The 13,620-nt window shown below is 43.6% G+C and overlaps 1 protein-coding gene across 2 annotated transcripts in view; it reads left to right on the top strand.

Moving 5' to 3' along the window:
* Ica1 (islet cell autoantigen 1) overlaps nucleotides 1-13,620 on the top strand; it is a 136,922-nt gene that overhangs the window by 114,908 nt on the left and 8,394 nt on the right. For both annotated transcript variants that reach the window (XM_021164674.1, XM_021164673.2), the window contains exons 11-13: nucleotides 244-306; nucleotides 399-437; nucleotides 9,177-9,446. In XM_021164674.1, coding sequence (XP_021020333.1) covers nucleotides 244-306; nucleotides 399-437; nucleotides 9,177-9,446 — 372 coding nt within the window. The remainder of the gene's footprint in view (nucleotides 1-243; nucleotides 307-398; nucleotides 438-9,176; nucleotides 9,447-13,620) is intronic.

Genomic DNA, 13,620 nt, shown 5'->3' with positions numbered 1-13,620 from the left:
ATGGAAAGTAGAACAGTCTATTAGACTTGTATGGCTTATCTACCAAACATAACAGAGATTCCTGGCCAAATTGAAATCCACTGAGAGCCAACAGCTGAAGTAGAAGGTAAACTGAGGTCTGCTGCTCTGCCTGAGTGCATATAGATTGTTTATTCTTTCTGACAGTGTACATTTACCGCACACACAGCATAGAAACATGTACCTGTGAGCTGGTCATAACCGCTTGCATGTGTTCTGTTACAGCTGAAGAGGGAACAAGCATTCTGTCTTCCGTAGACAAAGGTTCTGTACATGACACATGCTCAGGTAAGCTAAGGACAGACTTCCCAATCTTGATAGTTTATCAAACTCCAAGTGTAAAGGAGCTAACTCATTCATTTTCTCTCTCTTCCCTTAAGGGCCCATAGATGAACTATTAGACGGGAAACCTGAGGAAGGTGAGATTTGCATGCTCTTTGGAGTTTATAGTTTGATTTTTTTCTCTCTTTTAATTAAATATTTTCTTTATTTACATCTCAAATGTTATCCCTGTTCCCCCCAAAGCCCCCTTATCCCATCCCCCAACCCCTGTTTCCATGAGGGTGCTCCCCCACCCACCCACCCACCTACTCCTGCCTCACTGTCTTGGCATTCCCCTACACTGGGGTATTGAGCATTCATAGGACCAAGGGCCACCCTCCCATTGATGTCCCACAAGGCCATCCTCTGCTCCATTAGCGGCTGGAGCCATGGGTCCCTCCATGTGTACTCTTTGGTTGATTAAATTTTTAACTTCTTTTTTTTTTCATGCAAAGAAAATCTAATACTTACCTTTTTAATAGCTTTATAGTCATAAGGAATTGGGTGATAGCCATTGTAAGTGACCTTACCTATGATCAAGCAATATTTAACATTCATGTTACTTGATTTAATCAGACAGTGTTTTTAAAGCTGAAATTTTTGGCGAAAGTCCTCTGTTGTAACAGAAAACTTAACCTTCCAAATGAGATACCTGTGGGTTTTGAATACCAATCCTCACATCAATGGCCTTAAGCAATTTGCTTCATATACAAATCCTCTAAGTTTCAGTTGTTCTTGTTTGTAAAATGGAACCAAACACAGCAGCCTTGCCAGGTAACTGTCAGGAGTGGAACTCAGGTACAAAAAGGATATTTTGTAGTTTATGATGGAGTTTATGATGCTCTTGAAATGATGGCAAGTTGAGAAAGGAAGATTAGTAATGTTTACTAAATGGTATACTGAGTTATATTTTCATTGATCTACCAGACTAGACCTCTTATATCCCCCTAAAAGAGAATACAGGACCCTGCATTTGGATGAGACATCTGATACTAAGTAATCTAAAGGAACTGAATAGTTTCTGTATAATCCTAGCTTTTGCTTTTTATCCAATCAAAGGTTTCCTTTTAGTGATTTACCAAGAGTCCAAAATGCTCCTGAGATTTTGAGCTGAACATCAGAGTATCCCTTGACCTGGAGACTGGCATTCTGCCCTGTTCATACAGGTTTCTTACGGTGTAGAAACTGACCCAAGCCACCCTGTGGACCTTTGTGAACAGGGGTCAGCTCAGTCTGAGCTCTACCTCGTAGACTGTTGTTGTGACAGATGCTTAAGAGAAGCAGTTTAAAGAAAGGTTTGCCTAGGCTCAGGGTTGCAATCCATGGCCTTCTGGCTCTGCTGCCTTTTAACTTTGTGACAAGGCAGACACATCATGGAGGAAGGGCATGGTGGGAGAAAGCTCTTTACCTCGGAGAGGTCAGAAAGCTGAGTAACAGGAAACAGCCAGCACCAAGGTACTCCTTTCAAAGATGTGTTCCCAGCCAGGCATGTCCTTTAATTCAGTGATTCTACAGTTCCACGGCATCCCAGTTGTTTACTCAAATTTAGTCTATCAATGGGTCAGCTATTGATTTGGGCAAACCCCTCAGGGTCTAGCTTTCTCTGAAACACAGATACTCCCAGAGGTATGCTTAATCATCTCTGAAGTGGCTCTCCATCCAGTCAAGTTAAAAATTAAGATACACCATCCAAATGTTGACTGAATTCACAGAGTATTAGAGAAAAAGTCTCTCAGTGATAGAAAGTCACCCCAACTTTACCATGAACTTCCCAGGGCTTGGGAACATAGACCCGAGGGCAGAAGTCTGCTTGCCTTGTTAATATCTTACAGACGGCAGCATGCTATGCACTATTTTATCTAAATGCCATGTGATTAGTAAACAGAACTCAGACCAAGCAATGCAACAGAGAAGTAAGCCGTGTGGGTTGCCAGACATAGCCCCCATTTTTGTAAGGACCTTTCGCCTCTCGTTTAAGAGTAAAACATTTTAATGGAATAAAAATGTCCTTAAATTATTTTTGGAGCAGTGAAATACTTAAATCTTACCAAAATGTTGTGCGGACAATATAACATGCCCTAAGTACCTACTATCCATTTTCAGCCAATCTTTCCATGTAGTAAATGTATTAATGATCACACAAGTGCTCCATCTTATTTTGATGGGTTGATATCCCTCCTAACCCCAGCATCTTCTTTATATGGTTTGTTCTTTGTTTATAACTGTACTTAATTTCATTGCTTTAGTAGACTTGATGTCTGAGTAGGTAGTTTTGTTTTGTTTTGGTTTGGTTTAGTTTGGTTTTTTGAGACAGGGTTTCTCTGTGTAGCCTTGGCTGTCCCGGAACTCACTCTGTAGACCAGACTGGCCTCGAACTCAGAAATCCACCTGCCTCTGCCTCCCAAATGCTGGGATTAAAGGCATGTATCACCACCACTGCCCAGCATGAGTAGGTAGTATTTTTACATTAATACATAAGATAATAGAATATTGTATTTTAAACACTCACCCTTGTTTCTAAATGTTAACCCATACCATGTTTTGACAACAAAGTATCCACACATACACACCCCCAATAGGAGTCTTATCTCCCTTTATAAGGGGTAAGAAAACATTTTTTTTTCTTTTTGGCTTTATAGAAAGATTTTTTTAAACTTGTTGATAGAATTCTACAACCTTAGCCTAAAGCCTGTATCTCTTTACAAAATTAAATCAGAAATGCTACTGCTTGCAATGACCTGCTTGCATTCTAAGCTTTCTTGTGTGCCAGGGTCCTTTGGAAGAAGATTGACATCTTATGGAAGCAACTCTCATGCCCCATTGCTTTTTAGTTCTAAAGAGGAAGCTGCGCCGTGCACTTCCCTAATATATACAGGTTGTCAGGCAGAAAGATGGCGTCACAGATCATCCTGAGAAAGTGCTGTAACTGTAGCTCTGCATTCTTCTACTCAATGATAAGTGATGGAAACCCAATATTTGGCCACACCATATAAAAATATTTTAATAACAAGTTAGTGGCATTTGGAGATTCTTGAAAGTGGCTCTGAAGTCACTGTATGACCACCTGTGACATGTAGCCTTCATTCACTAATTATAACATATATCAATCATTTTGCTCTTCAAGCTGGACACCCCCAGCCCCTGCCAAAATAACATAACACAGACAAAAAATGTGAAATTTTTATAAGTTCAATTTAACCTACATCTTATCAACAAGCCTTTATGAAAAACCACAAAGTCTTGGCTAATTAAGAAGCAAAACAAAACTATTACCCATATTTCACAAGCATGTTTGTCTTCCTCTGCTACTGCTCGTCTTTCTATGTTCCAGCCAAGTATACTGATGTCGGTTCATCGGCAGCCAGCAGAGCTCTAGGAGAGAACCTTTAGCCCAGAGCAATCATGTGCTATCATATAGCACCTAGTTTCACCTGCAGTCAGTCACCCTTAGAGTCAAATGAGAGATCTGTTTGCTTTGCCTCAGGGCATACAGTGACCAAGTATTAAATTCCTTATCTGCTCATGTAAACTCTTCCTTCAGTGTGCTGGGATATGCTGGTGACCTGGGTGACCCTATGAAATGACACCCTTTTTCTTTATACATGTTAAACCAGAGCTCTACCACTGAGTCATCTGTCCCCTCCCCAGCCCAACAGCAATACTGAAGTGTGTCAGCAAACACCTGTAATCCCAATTTGGGAGGTAGAGGATTAAAGTTCACGTGTTCAAAGCCAGCATAACAAGTTTCAGCCAGCTCAGACCACATGAAACTTTGCCTAAAGAAACCAAGTAAATAATAAAACAAATGTTCTTAATCATGTAGTAGAATGCTCAGTGTGAGATTGTTCCTATAGATTCTTAAAGATCTGTTCTAGCCCCAAGATTCATGTTTTATATCAAGAGAGATTGGAGTAGGGTTTTAGCAATCAGGTGTTTTTATGTGTGCCTACTTGGGTCTCACATTCTTAGATCATTCTTTTGGTTGTTTTTTTTTTTTTTTCCAGAGAGCACATACAGATCCTTATGCCACCCCCATGCCCACCTGGGCCCCTGTCAGTCGGAATTCTTATTTATTATTATTATTTTTAAACCTGAAGGGGGTTTCTCAAAGCAGCCTTCTTGAATTCCAAACAAGCACACTTTGGTAACAGACCTGACAAATGCTTCTCTGCTTGACATTTTTTTGTCAGGTGGTTTCCTAGCATCTTCCCCGCTGTCTTTGGGGTGCTAAGAGGATAGTGCTGGTGTTTGGGGTTTCATCTGCCCTGCAGGCCTGTGGCCTTTAAGATTAGTCATTATGTGGGGTGTGGGGAATGGGGAGAAACCCAGAGAAGTGAGCCTTCCTGTTTCACACAGACGAAGGTAAATCATGTGACATTTATCTGCTCGCTGTCCTGTGCTCTCATTTTCTGTCTAAGTAGCATTTTCCATCTTCTGTGCATCTAATTTATGCTGAGGTCATGAAACTCAATATGATTTCAAGAGTACTATCTGAATGGGCTGTCACCCGTTTTCCACGCTCTGCCTGAGTTTCCTCTACACTGGAGCTTTTACAAGCTAGAACTCACCGGTTCAGGACCAGTTCTTCTAGGGAATGTTTTCCTAGGGCCCAGGCCTCTTAGTTCTGGGTGTTGGGCAAGGCGGGCCTATGGAGTGTTTCTGCCGTCTTAGACACTCTGCCTGTCTCTGCATGGTACTTGGAGGAGCCCTCTGACCTTAGAAAGCCTCACCCTGTGACAAAGCGTCTTCTGGAGTCTGTGTGTAAGGTCACAGTCTGTACTCTAGCAGCATACATAAAAACACCTCTCCTCGTTTTGAAGGAAAGGCCAGGTTACACATGGAGGAAGCGAGTGAAAGCTCCCAAGCCAGACTCTCTGTAACTAAGAAGTCACATGACCTTGGATAGGTAAATCTAACTTGGGTCTATTTTTCCTCCTCTGTAAAATAAGTTCCAGGAAATAATTTGTAAGATCTTCTTGATTTAAAAATATATGTGTGGTTTTGTTTTTGTTCTTTTCCATTGAAGAAGAAAAAAAAAAAAGTCCCCAGACAGGACAGCAGCATCAAACATGGCACCTTGGCTAAGCTCTGGGCTTCTCAGGAGGCAGTGTTGCTAGGTGGCCTCCCCCACTTCAGCTCTGGCTCAGCGTGCGGAGCTCTTGTATGCCGCCATTGGGAGAGCTACCCTGTAAAGTTGTAAAGTTGCTATTTAACACTTCGCTGCCTAGCTGTCCGAAGAAGCATTTGTGAGGTTTTGAATAAGCAGTGATCTCACAGTTGGCCTCGGCAAAGGTGCAGGGTAGGAGGTCACCTCCTGGAGCTGCGGCTGCCTCACCAGGGTGCAGCACCACAAAGGATAAGATAAGAATTTGTGGTCAGGAGATGGAGAACTTGGATTGAAGGCAGGTATTTGGAGACTCTAAGCCAAAGAAAGTTGTGACTCCCCCACTCAGTAGCAGCCTTTAGTTGTCTTTGTGGGTGGAGACTCCAACAAGGCTTCTCCCAAAGGAGGACATTATCACATCTCTTCAGGTTTTCTTTGTCTCACTGGAGTGGCTGTTTTCAAAGCTGATAACAAGAGCTCACTCACCCTTCAGAGCCCACTGACAGGCGCTACTTCACAAGTCGTGACTTGTCTGGTTACAGACCTGAACCTGGCCATTTCGACTTGTAATTAAGTTGCTCTCACAAGTTATGCATAGTAATTTCAGGCATCTTAATTATTGGTGTAATAATTGGGAGGTTTCTATGTTTTATGGTTCAAGTCAGTACCAGTTTCCTTGCTTTCAGCTACCCAAATAAGTTCCCTTTCCTGAGCACAGTTCATCCTGTAGCCCCTGCCTTAACTATTAAAAAGCCAGGGCGTGGTGATTATTTTTTTTAATTTGCAACTTTGTAATAATACATTTTAAAGTGAATAAATAAGCAGAATGCTAAATAGTAGGCCACACTTAATGATACACCTCAGCAGAAGCAAACTCTGAGTTATAACGGACTCCAGAGAGTGTTCTCTCACTTTTGTGACTACAGTGCTTGCATTTGATAGGGTCTAGTGTTAGAATTCTTTGGTCATAAGGCTAGAGTTCATGTTGGAACAGGTTAGGTTGAGAGTTCTGCTTAAAAGGCACCCATCCATGTAACTGAGGACATTGGCTCAAGCAAGGCTCATTCAGGAGCTGTCTAGGAGCTGTCTGCATTCCCTTCCCAGCTAGTCCGCTTGTTTTCCTTTGTGTATTGACTTTATTTTCACTAACAGCCTCAGATTTATAGCTTTGGATCCGAAACTCCCAAAGAAAGGATGGGTCTTTTTCCATCCAGTTTCCATATAGCAAGTACAGGAAAGCCTTCAGCATGTGTCCTCCCCTCAGGTCTGTTACTGTGGTGAAAGAGAGACAGAGACAGAGACAGAACTTGAGCCAGCCCAAGTACATGCAGAGTGAGGGGTGATGAGGTCTCCTACAGGTATGCCACCAGGATCACAGAGAGAAAGTGCTTCTTAAGAGAAAAAGAAACTGCAGGAACTCAAAGAGATGCTAAGTTAGTGGAAGCCACTAGTGTCTCAATACTGTAGCATGAAGCCTAGACACTAAACAAGAAGACACTAAACAAGAAAGTTTTATCGTCTGCTTATATGTAGAGGATTCCTCATTTGTGATCCATTGTTCAGCTGTTCGTGGTGATCTTTGCTGGATAGCCAACCCAGTCACCACAGTGACCCCCTCCCCAAGCCTGGCTTTACAGACATTACTAAAAGATGTGTTTAAGGTTCGACTGAATATCAGGTGTCACTTAAGTGAGTTTGGCTTAGTAATCATACAGTTTTCTCCAGGCCAGAAAGAAATCAGGAGGAAGGGTTTGGGCACTCCAGTGTCACCAGAAAATAGGAAGTACAGAGATTTGAAAAAGTAGCCACAACTTAAGGTGGTGATTCTGGGAGAGATTGAAAGAAGGGGAGATTCATATGTAAATGCATATGTTAGTGGGCACATCTGATACATTGAGGGTATTAATCCTCCACTTCTTCCTGTATGACCGCAGGCAGGCAAGCAGCCTGCACTACGCCATCTGCCTTCCTTACCTACCCACCCAGTCCGGGGCCCTGCAGCCAGCAGGGAAGTCTGTTCACAGAACCGACGTTTTTTTTCCCCTAGCACGCCTACAGGCTATGTCTGCCTGAAAATGCCTTTGATAATGTAAACAATAAAAATGCTTCAATTAGACAGTTGTCTGATTGAAGTGATGTTTTGCTACTATTTTAAAACCACAGTGATGGAAGCTACTAGATTTCCCCCTCCCTGATTTATAGCCACTTTGTTGAGTTAAACAAAAAAACAAAAAAATAAAACAAAAGAAAACACCCTTATTCTCTAGATTTTTATGTAACATGTTGGTATAAATAGACTCAGCAAAAGAACCCGAGAGGCTTTACTTAAGCGGCAATAACCTTAAACTACTAATCATCAGATATATGAATATATTTGAGGAAATCCTTGATAGCCTTGTTCATCATAATCTTCAGAACTTTAGTGTTGCTCAGAAAAACATGGGAACCATGATGTTTTCCATGTTTCCTGGCTTATAATAATGTTTGTAGTTTGCACGTGGCAATTAAATTCCACAAACAAAAGCAACATGGAATACTTCCCTCCGCTCTTTGTTCTTAAAATAGGCAGAAAAACTCAATGAAAGAGCTTTGCCTAGGATTTATGAGAGTCATGTCCCTATTCTCCTTATAAATAGTATTCAGTGTCTGGTTACTCATTTTAAAGTCAGCTGGCCACATGACTCTAATACAGTATTCCCAGTTTCCTAACAATCCAAACGGGCCCTCCCTTTTACTACACGGCCTCAAGGATGACCAATTTGAGCATCAGAAGGCCACAGTCTGCTGAAGGCAGGTTGGGCCTGAACGCCCCTCTCGACTAGGGCTCATTACCACCTTCCAGTACTAATGTCTGAGGCCCATGAAGGGAACCCTCTGCATCAGACCTTGGCTTACCAGCTCCTTCCCTGTCACTTCTCTGGCTGCTACTCAGAGGCAAGCCAGATCCACCTTTCCTTTGCTTCTTGCAGATGTTACTGCAAACATTCGTCTCGGGTGGGCGGGCATTGATGTGCCTCCTGACATGCTCCTCGGGCCAGGGCGTGGTGAGATTTCTCCCCAGCTTGGGTGGCAAGACAGGCTGCCACATGGAGTGCTTGCTGCTCCAGCCCAGGCAGTGTGGATTGAGGGCTTGTGTGGGAAGATTCGGGAAGGTTTACAGACAAGAAACTAAGATCTCCAGCAGCTTCCAATCCTGGCTTTGTTTCAGACCTGGGAGCATTTTTGTCAGATCTGCTTTTATGTTAAGGAAAAACCCAAACCCTAGACTTTGTGGAAAATATTTCAGTGCAATTCTAGTAATGCTCAAAGGCTATATTTGCTTTGGAAGGAAGGGGACAAGGGAACATAGAATTGAAAATGTATTTCTGAAACCTGTTAATAAAGGGTGTCATGGGACAAATTTCTATTCTAGTTACCATTTCTTTTTTTTTTCTTTTTCTTTTCTTTTTTTTTTTTTTTCCGTTTTTTCGAGACAGGGTTTCTCTGTGTAGCCCTGGCTGTCCTGGAACTCACTTTGTAGACCAGGCTGGCCTTGAACTCAGAAATCNCTTTGTAGACCAGGCTGGCCTTGAACTCAGAAATCTGCCTGCCTCTGCCTCCCGAGTGCTGGGATTAAAGGCGTATGCCTTTACCATTTCTTAAGTCTAGCCATCATTCAGTTGGTCCCCGTCAGCCTCGGGACAGCTCTGAGCCCTTGGAAGTCATGTGCTCTGTGCTCTGTTCCCTCCACCAGTGTGCCTGGGTCCCACGGCAGGGACCCCAGAACCTGAAAGTGGGGACAAGGATGACCTCTTGCTATTGAATGAGATCTTCAGCACTTCCTGCCTGGATGAGGGGGAGTTCAGCAGAGAGTGGGCTGCAGTGTTTGGAGATGACCGGCTGAAAGAGCCAGCGCCCATGGGGGCCCAGGGAGAGCCAGACCCCAAGCCCCAGATAGGCTCCGGATTCCTTCCATCACAGCTTTTAGACCAAAATATGAAAGATCTCCAGGCCTCTCTGCAAGGTAGGTACTACAGTGACTAGAAACACTTTTATTGTTCATTCATTCCCCCACCCCTCTAATACAGAAGTATTTTTGTCTATGTATGCATTCTCTATTTTTACTTTATAACCAGTATCTTTTAATGTTATTATTACTGTAAGTATTTGTTATTGTTGTTGTTATTATTATTACAGTGACTTTTTAGCTGAAATCTCCAGATCACACCCCAACTTTAAGATGTAGTATCAGACTCAAGATCAGTTCTTTCTAATAATTTTCCCTCTCTGGGGACTTTCTTAGGAAAGTGAGGGGAGGTTCTGGGTCTTACTGTCTCACTTGGATTTAATTGTATGCTTCTGACTACGGCATACAAGCTAAATCCCTATCACAGCCTCAGAAGAAAGAGGGTTTCCACACTGACCAAAGTCGTTTTGTGACATACATGAGAGGACCCATAGTTTGGGTTAAAACCCTGTGGTTTTCAACCTAACTGGCCATGTCTGCCACTCATATCCATGAGATCGACCTCCCACATGCCTGCACACATGCCCTCATCTTAAGTTCTAAGTGGCATCTCGATGGACCTTTTAACTTTGTCTCCGTCATATATTATACTCACTCTTCCTCCAGCTACATCCTATGTCATGTATGCCCCAGTTCAGCAGCTCCCATTCTGACTACAGCTTACAAAGTAAGTCCCTACCACAGCGTCAGAACAGACAGGGTTTCCACCCTGACCAAAGTATTCTTCACTCGCAAGGGTTCAGGGTGTACCAGGCCTCAGCGTCAGGCTAATGCTGGTTGAGCATTGCTGGTGTGCCCACCCCACCCCCACCCAGTGATTCAAAGTTCCAAAACAAGCTCGATGGTGAAGCCTGGGGCTTTCTAAACTGGTCTTGAGAAGGAAATCATTTTTCTTCTATTGTGCTTTTATTTTTTCCTTCCTCTCATGCTACGTAAACCAAGATAGGAATGGCTACTACTAAGACAGGTTCAAATTGTTTTGGTTTTTCCAAGAACTTAAGTTATCTCCTTAATAAACACCATGTTTACCTGGCACTTAGAGAGCAACTGGCAGAGGGGGAATGATTAAGTAATTATGAGCTATTACAACCGTAGCTCTTTGGAAATGAGATCATATATATGGGACTGGAGGGACAAGATGAAAGCCCCCTCTTTTTTTTTTTTAATGAACTGCCTTTCTCTTTTACTTTCTCTGTAAATCCTGTTTTTGCAGCCATCTCACGTGGTAGCAATCATGAGATTGGAGATTGCAGGGATAGAGAGAAGGCTAGAAGTCTGCTTCTGTGCAGTATTTCTACTTCTGGCTTCGTCTTCTCCTTCACTGGGTGAAGCTGAGTGGGCAAGCCTGTCAGTTTAGCCCAACCTTCTTGGAGGGGAGGACCTAACAGGTGTGGGAAACTCCAGAGGCCAATCTTTATCCTACCTCTGTGAGGTTCTATAGCCCCTCCAGCTGTGTTACAGAATGATCCTTACTAGCCCCGCCCCCGCCCCCGCCCCCCCGCCCCAGCCCCTCTCTCTACTGCATGTGCCCTACTGCTACAGGGAGCTGTAGAGGCTGACAGTTCCTGCCAGAGTGAGAAAGCAGGGTCCCATAGCCTCTTCCTGGACAGACAAATGTGTGAAGAGCTCTGGTCAGAGAGAACCCAAGAGCCGTAACAAGACGGTGACTGTGGGCTTTGCACTAATCGGCCTTGCACCATGTCTGAGAAGAAGGTACCAAACCACATGTGGGACAAGCGGAGGGAGGTATCCTGACAGGAAGAGAGAAATGCAAGGTGTGACCTGGACTGGGAAAGAGGTTGCACAAAGAGAGGCTGTGCCTTTCTCATGCAAACAATCTCACTTGCTGTTACTGTCCTTAGGCTTGAGCAAGGTACTCTCTCATTAGCAAGCATCTTCTGGAGTCCCCCTTTGTGACAAGCACTGGAAACGTGTCTGTGAACACAGCAGGCAAAGCTCTCTGCGTTCCCAGAACCCAATTTCTAACGGGGAGGAAATGGGGAACAATAAACCTAAGAAATGATACACAACAAGTAATGAGAAGGTAAACAGAGTCTGGCTAGCGAGTGATCTGTGACAGGCAGGGGCGATGGAGCTAGGGAAGCCAGTGTTGTGGGATGGCAAGCCTTGCTGAGAATGAGAATCAGCCACACGGGCAGAGGAGACAACCTGCATTGACCCTATAAGGTCAAAACATACACAGCAGGAACAAGGTCTGCAGGAAGAGCACTTCTTGGAGCTGACTGGAATGAAGAGTGGAATGAAGAAGTGGAGAGATGCTCCAAGGCCACAAAGCCAGACCACGGTATAGACTGGGCCATATGTGCCCAAAGAAGCCAGGCTACATGGGGCTTTACATCTCCAGTCTCCTCTCGGCAGCCAGGCTGAGCCACCAAACAGCATGATCTGCTTCGCCTCTTTAACGTCATTTGGGTTGTTAGTCTTCTCTCCTTCTGGGCTTCTGGCAAGCCTGATGCTAAGGCTCCTCAGTGATTATGGAGTTTCCTTCGAATGCAAATGGCTCCCAACAGAATGCCATTTAGAGGATTTGAAATATCAAGGGGAAAAATGTCTGCATGGTTGAAAAATAAAGCCACCCTACTCATTGTCCACCACAGCTCCAGAATCTCAGTGGGAACAGCTTTCATGCTGTCCAGGGCTGCCCTGATTCAGGGTAGATAACAGGACAGCTGTTTGTAGCGGCTGAACACTTTGTAGGCTTCTGTCAGAATTCCTCTCATCCCCCAAATAAGAAAGGATGAATGTTAGCTTAAGATTTTTTTTTCACTGCATTCATGGGTGAATAGAAAATCCATCTAATATGCATGAGTAGTTGTATGTAAATAAGAGTTTAATAATGACTGTTAAGCCCTGGCCACACTGTATTAAAATGGATTCCTTTGGTTAACCAGATCGTGTCAAAACCTAAATTCAGTAACGACTGAAATAATTAAGAAACTAAACTAAACACGGGGAGGTGAGACTTGTTGGTATATTGGCTCAGTGGCTCTGGGTGGCAGGGAGTTGAGCCCAGCTTTCCTTTGTCATTACCCTCTTCTTCCCCACCATGTGGTAGTGGTGAATCTTTATGCAGCTCTCTGAGTTATTACTTTATATTTAGCAAGTGAGGTATTGGTCTAGGCTTATTATCCCAGCAGAATCTTTTATCTGTGGGTTGGCTCCCAACTCTGAGAGGCTAAGGTGTAAAATCTAGTAATTCTGTGAATCTAGCAGCCACAGACTGTAAGGTTTCATCATCCCGTGTTCAAGACAGCACATGCTGGGTGCCAAACACTGTGGTCTCTCTTTTCCTGTGTCAACTTATCCTTTTAATCTGCTGCTTCCCAGACACACACTGTTATCATCTACACTTTAGAGATGAGAAAACCAAAGAGGCAAGCAGTTTGTTGGCTTAAGGTCACACTCTTGGTAAAGGCAGCTTTGAGCTAAGGAGTCCATGCCTACCACTAGGACTTCTGTGACCCTTCAGCACAATGTCTGATAGCAAAAGTAGCATCCCACAGACCCTTCAGGCATCTGCTGCTTGGTGAACAGGCTTATAGTGATCAACCTGGCTGTGGGTCCACACAGGAATGAAGACACCAGTACAGACAACAGGATGAATGGTGGTATAGAGAGACAGGGTTCTAGTCTAACAAAATAGAATGATCGTAAAGAGTAGAATATTTGAAATTGGGTTTTTATAGATGCCTCTTGAACAAGAAAGCACCATTGTCTGGCTGAGACACCTTCAGGGAGACTAAAAGAAAAGGGAAGAAGTGAGCTCCTACTGGGGCTGGCAAGATGGCTCAGTGGGAAAGAGCACTGAGTGCTCTTCCAAAGGTCCTGAGTTCAAATCCCAGCAACCACATGGTGGCTGACAACCACCCGTAATGAGATCTGACACTGTCTTCTTTCTGGTGAGTCTGAAGACAGCTACAGTGTACTTATTTATAATAATAAATAAATCTTTGGGCCTGAGCGAGCAGGGTTGACCGGAGATCCTAAATACAATTCCCAACAACCACATGAAGGCTCACAACCATATCTGTACAGCTACAGTGTACTCATATACATAAAATAAATAAGTAAATCTTTAAAAAAGAAAAAGAAAGAAAAGGAAAGAAGTATTCCTCCCTTCCTTCCTCCCTCCCTCCCTCCCTCCCTCCCT

Source organism: Mus caroli, chromosome 6 (genome assembly GCF_900094665.2).
Source record: "Mus caroli chromosome 6, CAROLI_EIJ_v1.1, whole genome shotgun sequence".
Taxonomy (NCBI): domain Eukaryota; kingdom Metazoa; phylum Chordata; class Mammalia; order Rodentia; family Muridae; genus Mus; species Mus caroli.
This window is presented reverse-complemented; position numbering and strand designations above follow the sequence as displayed.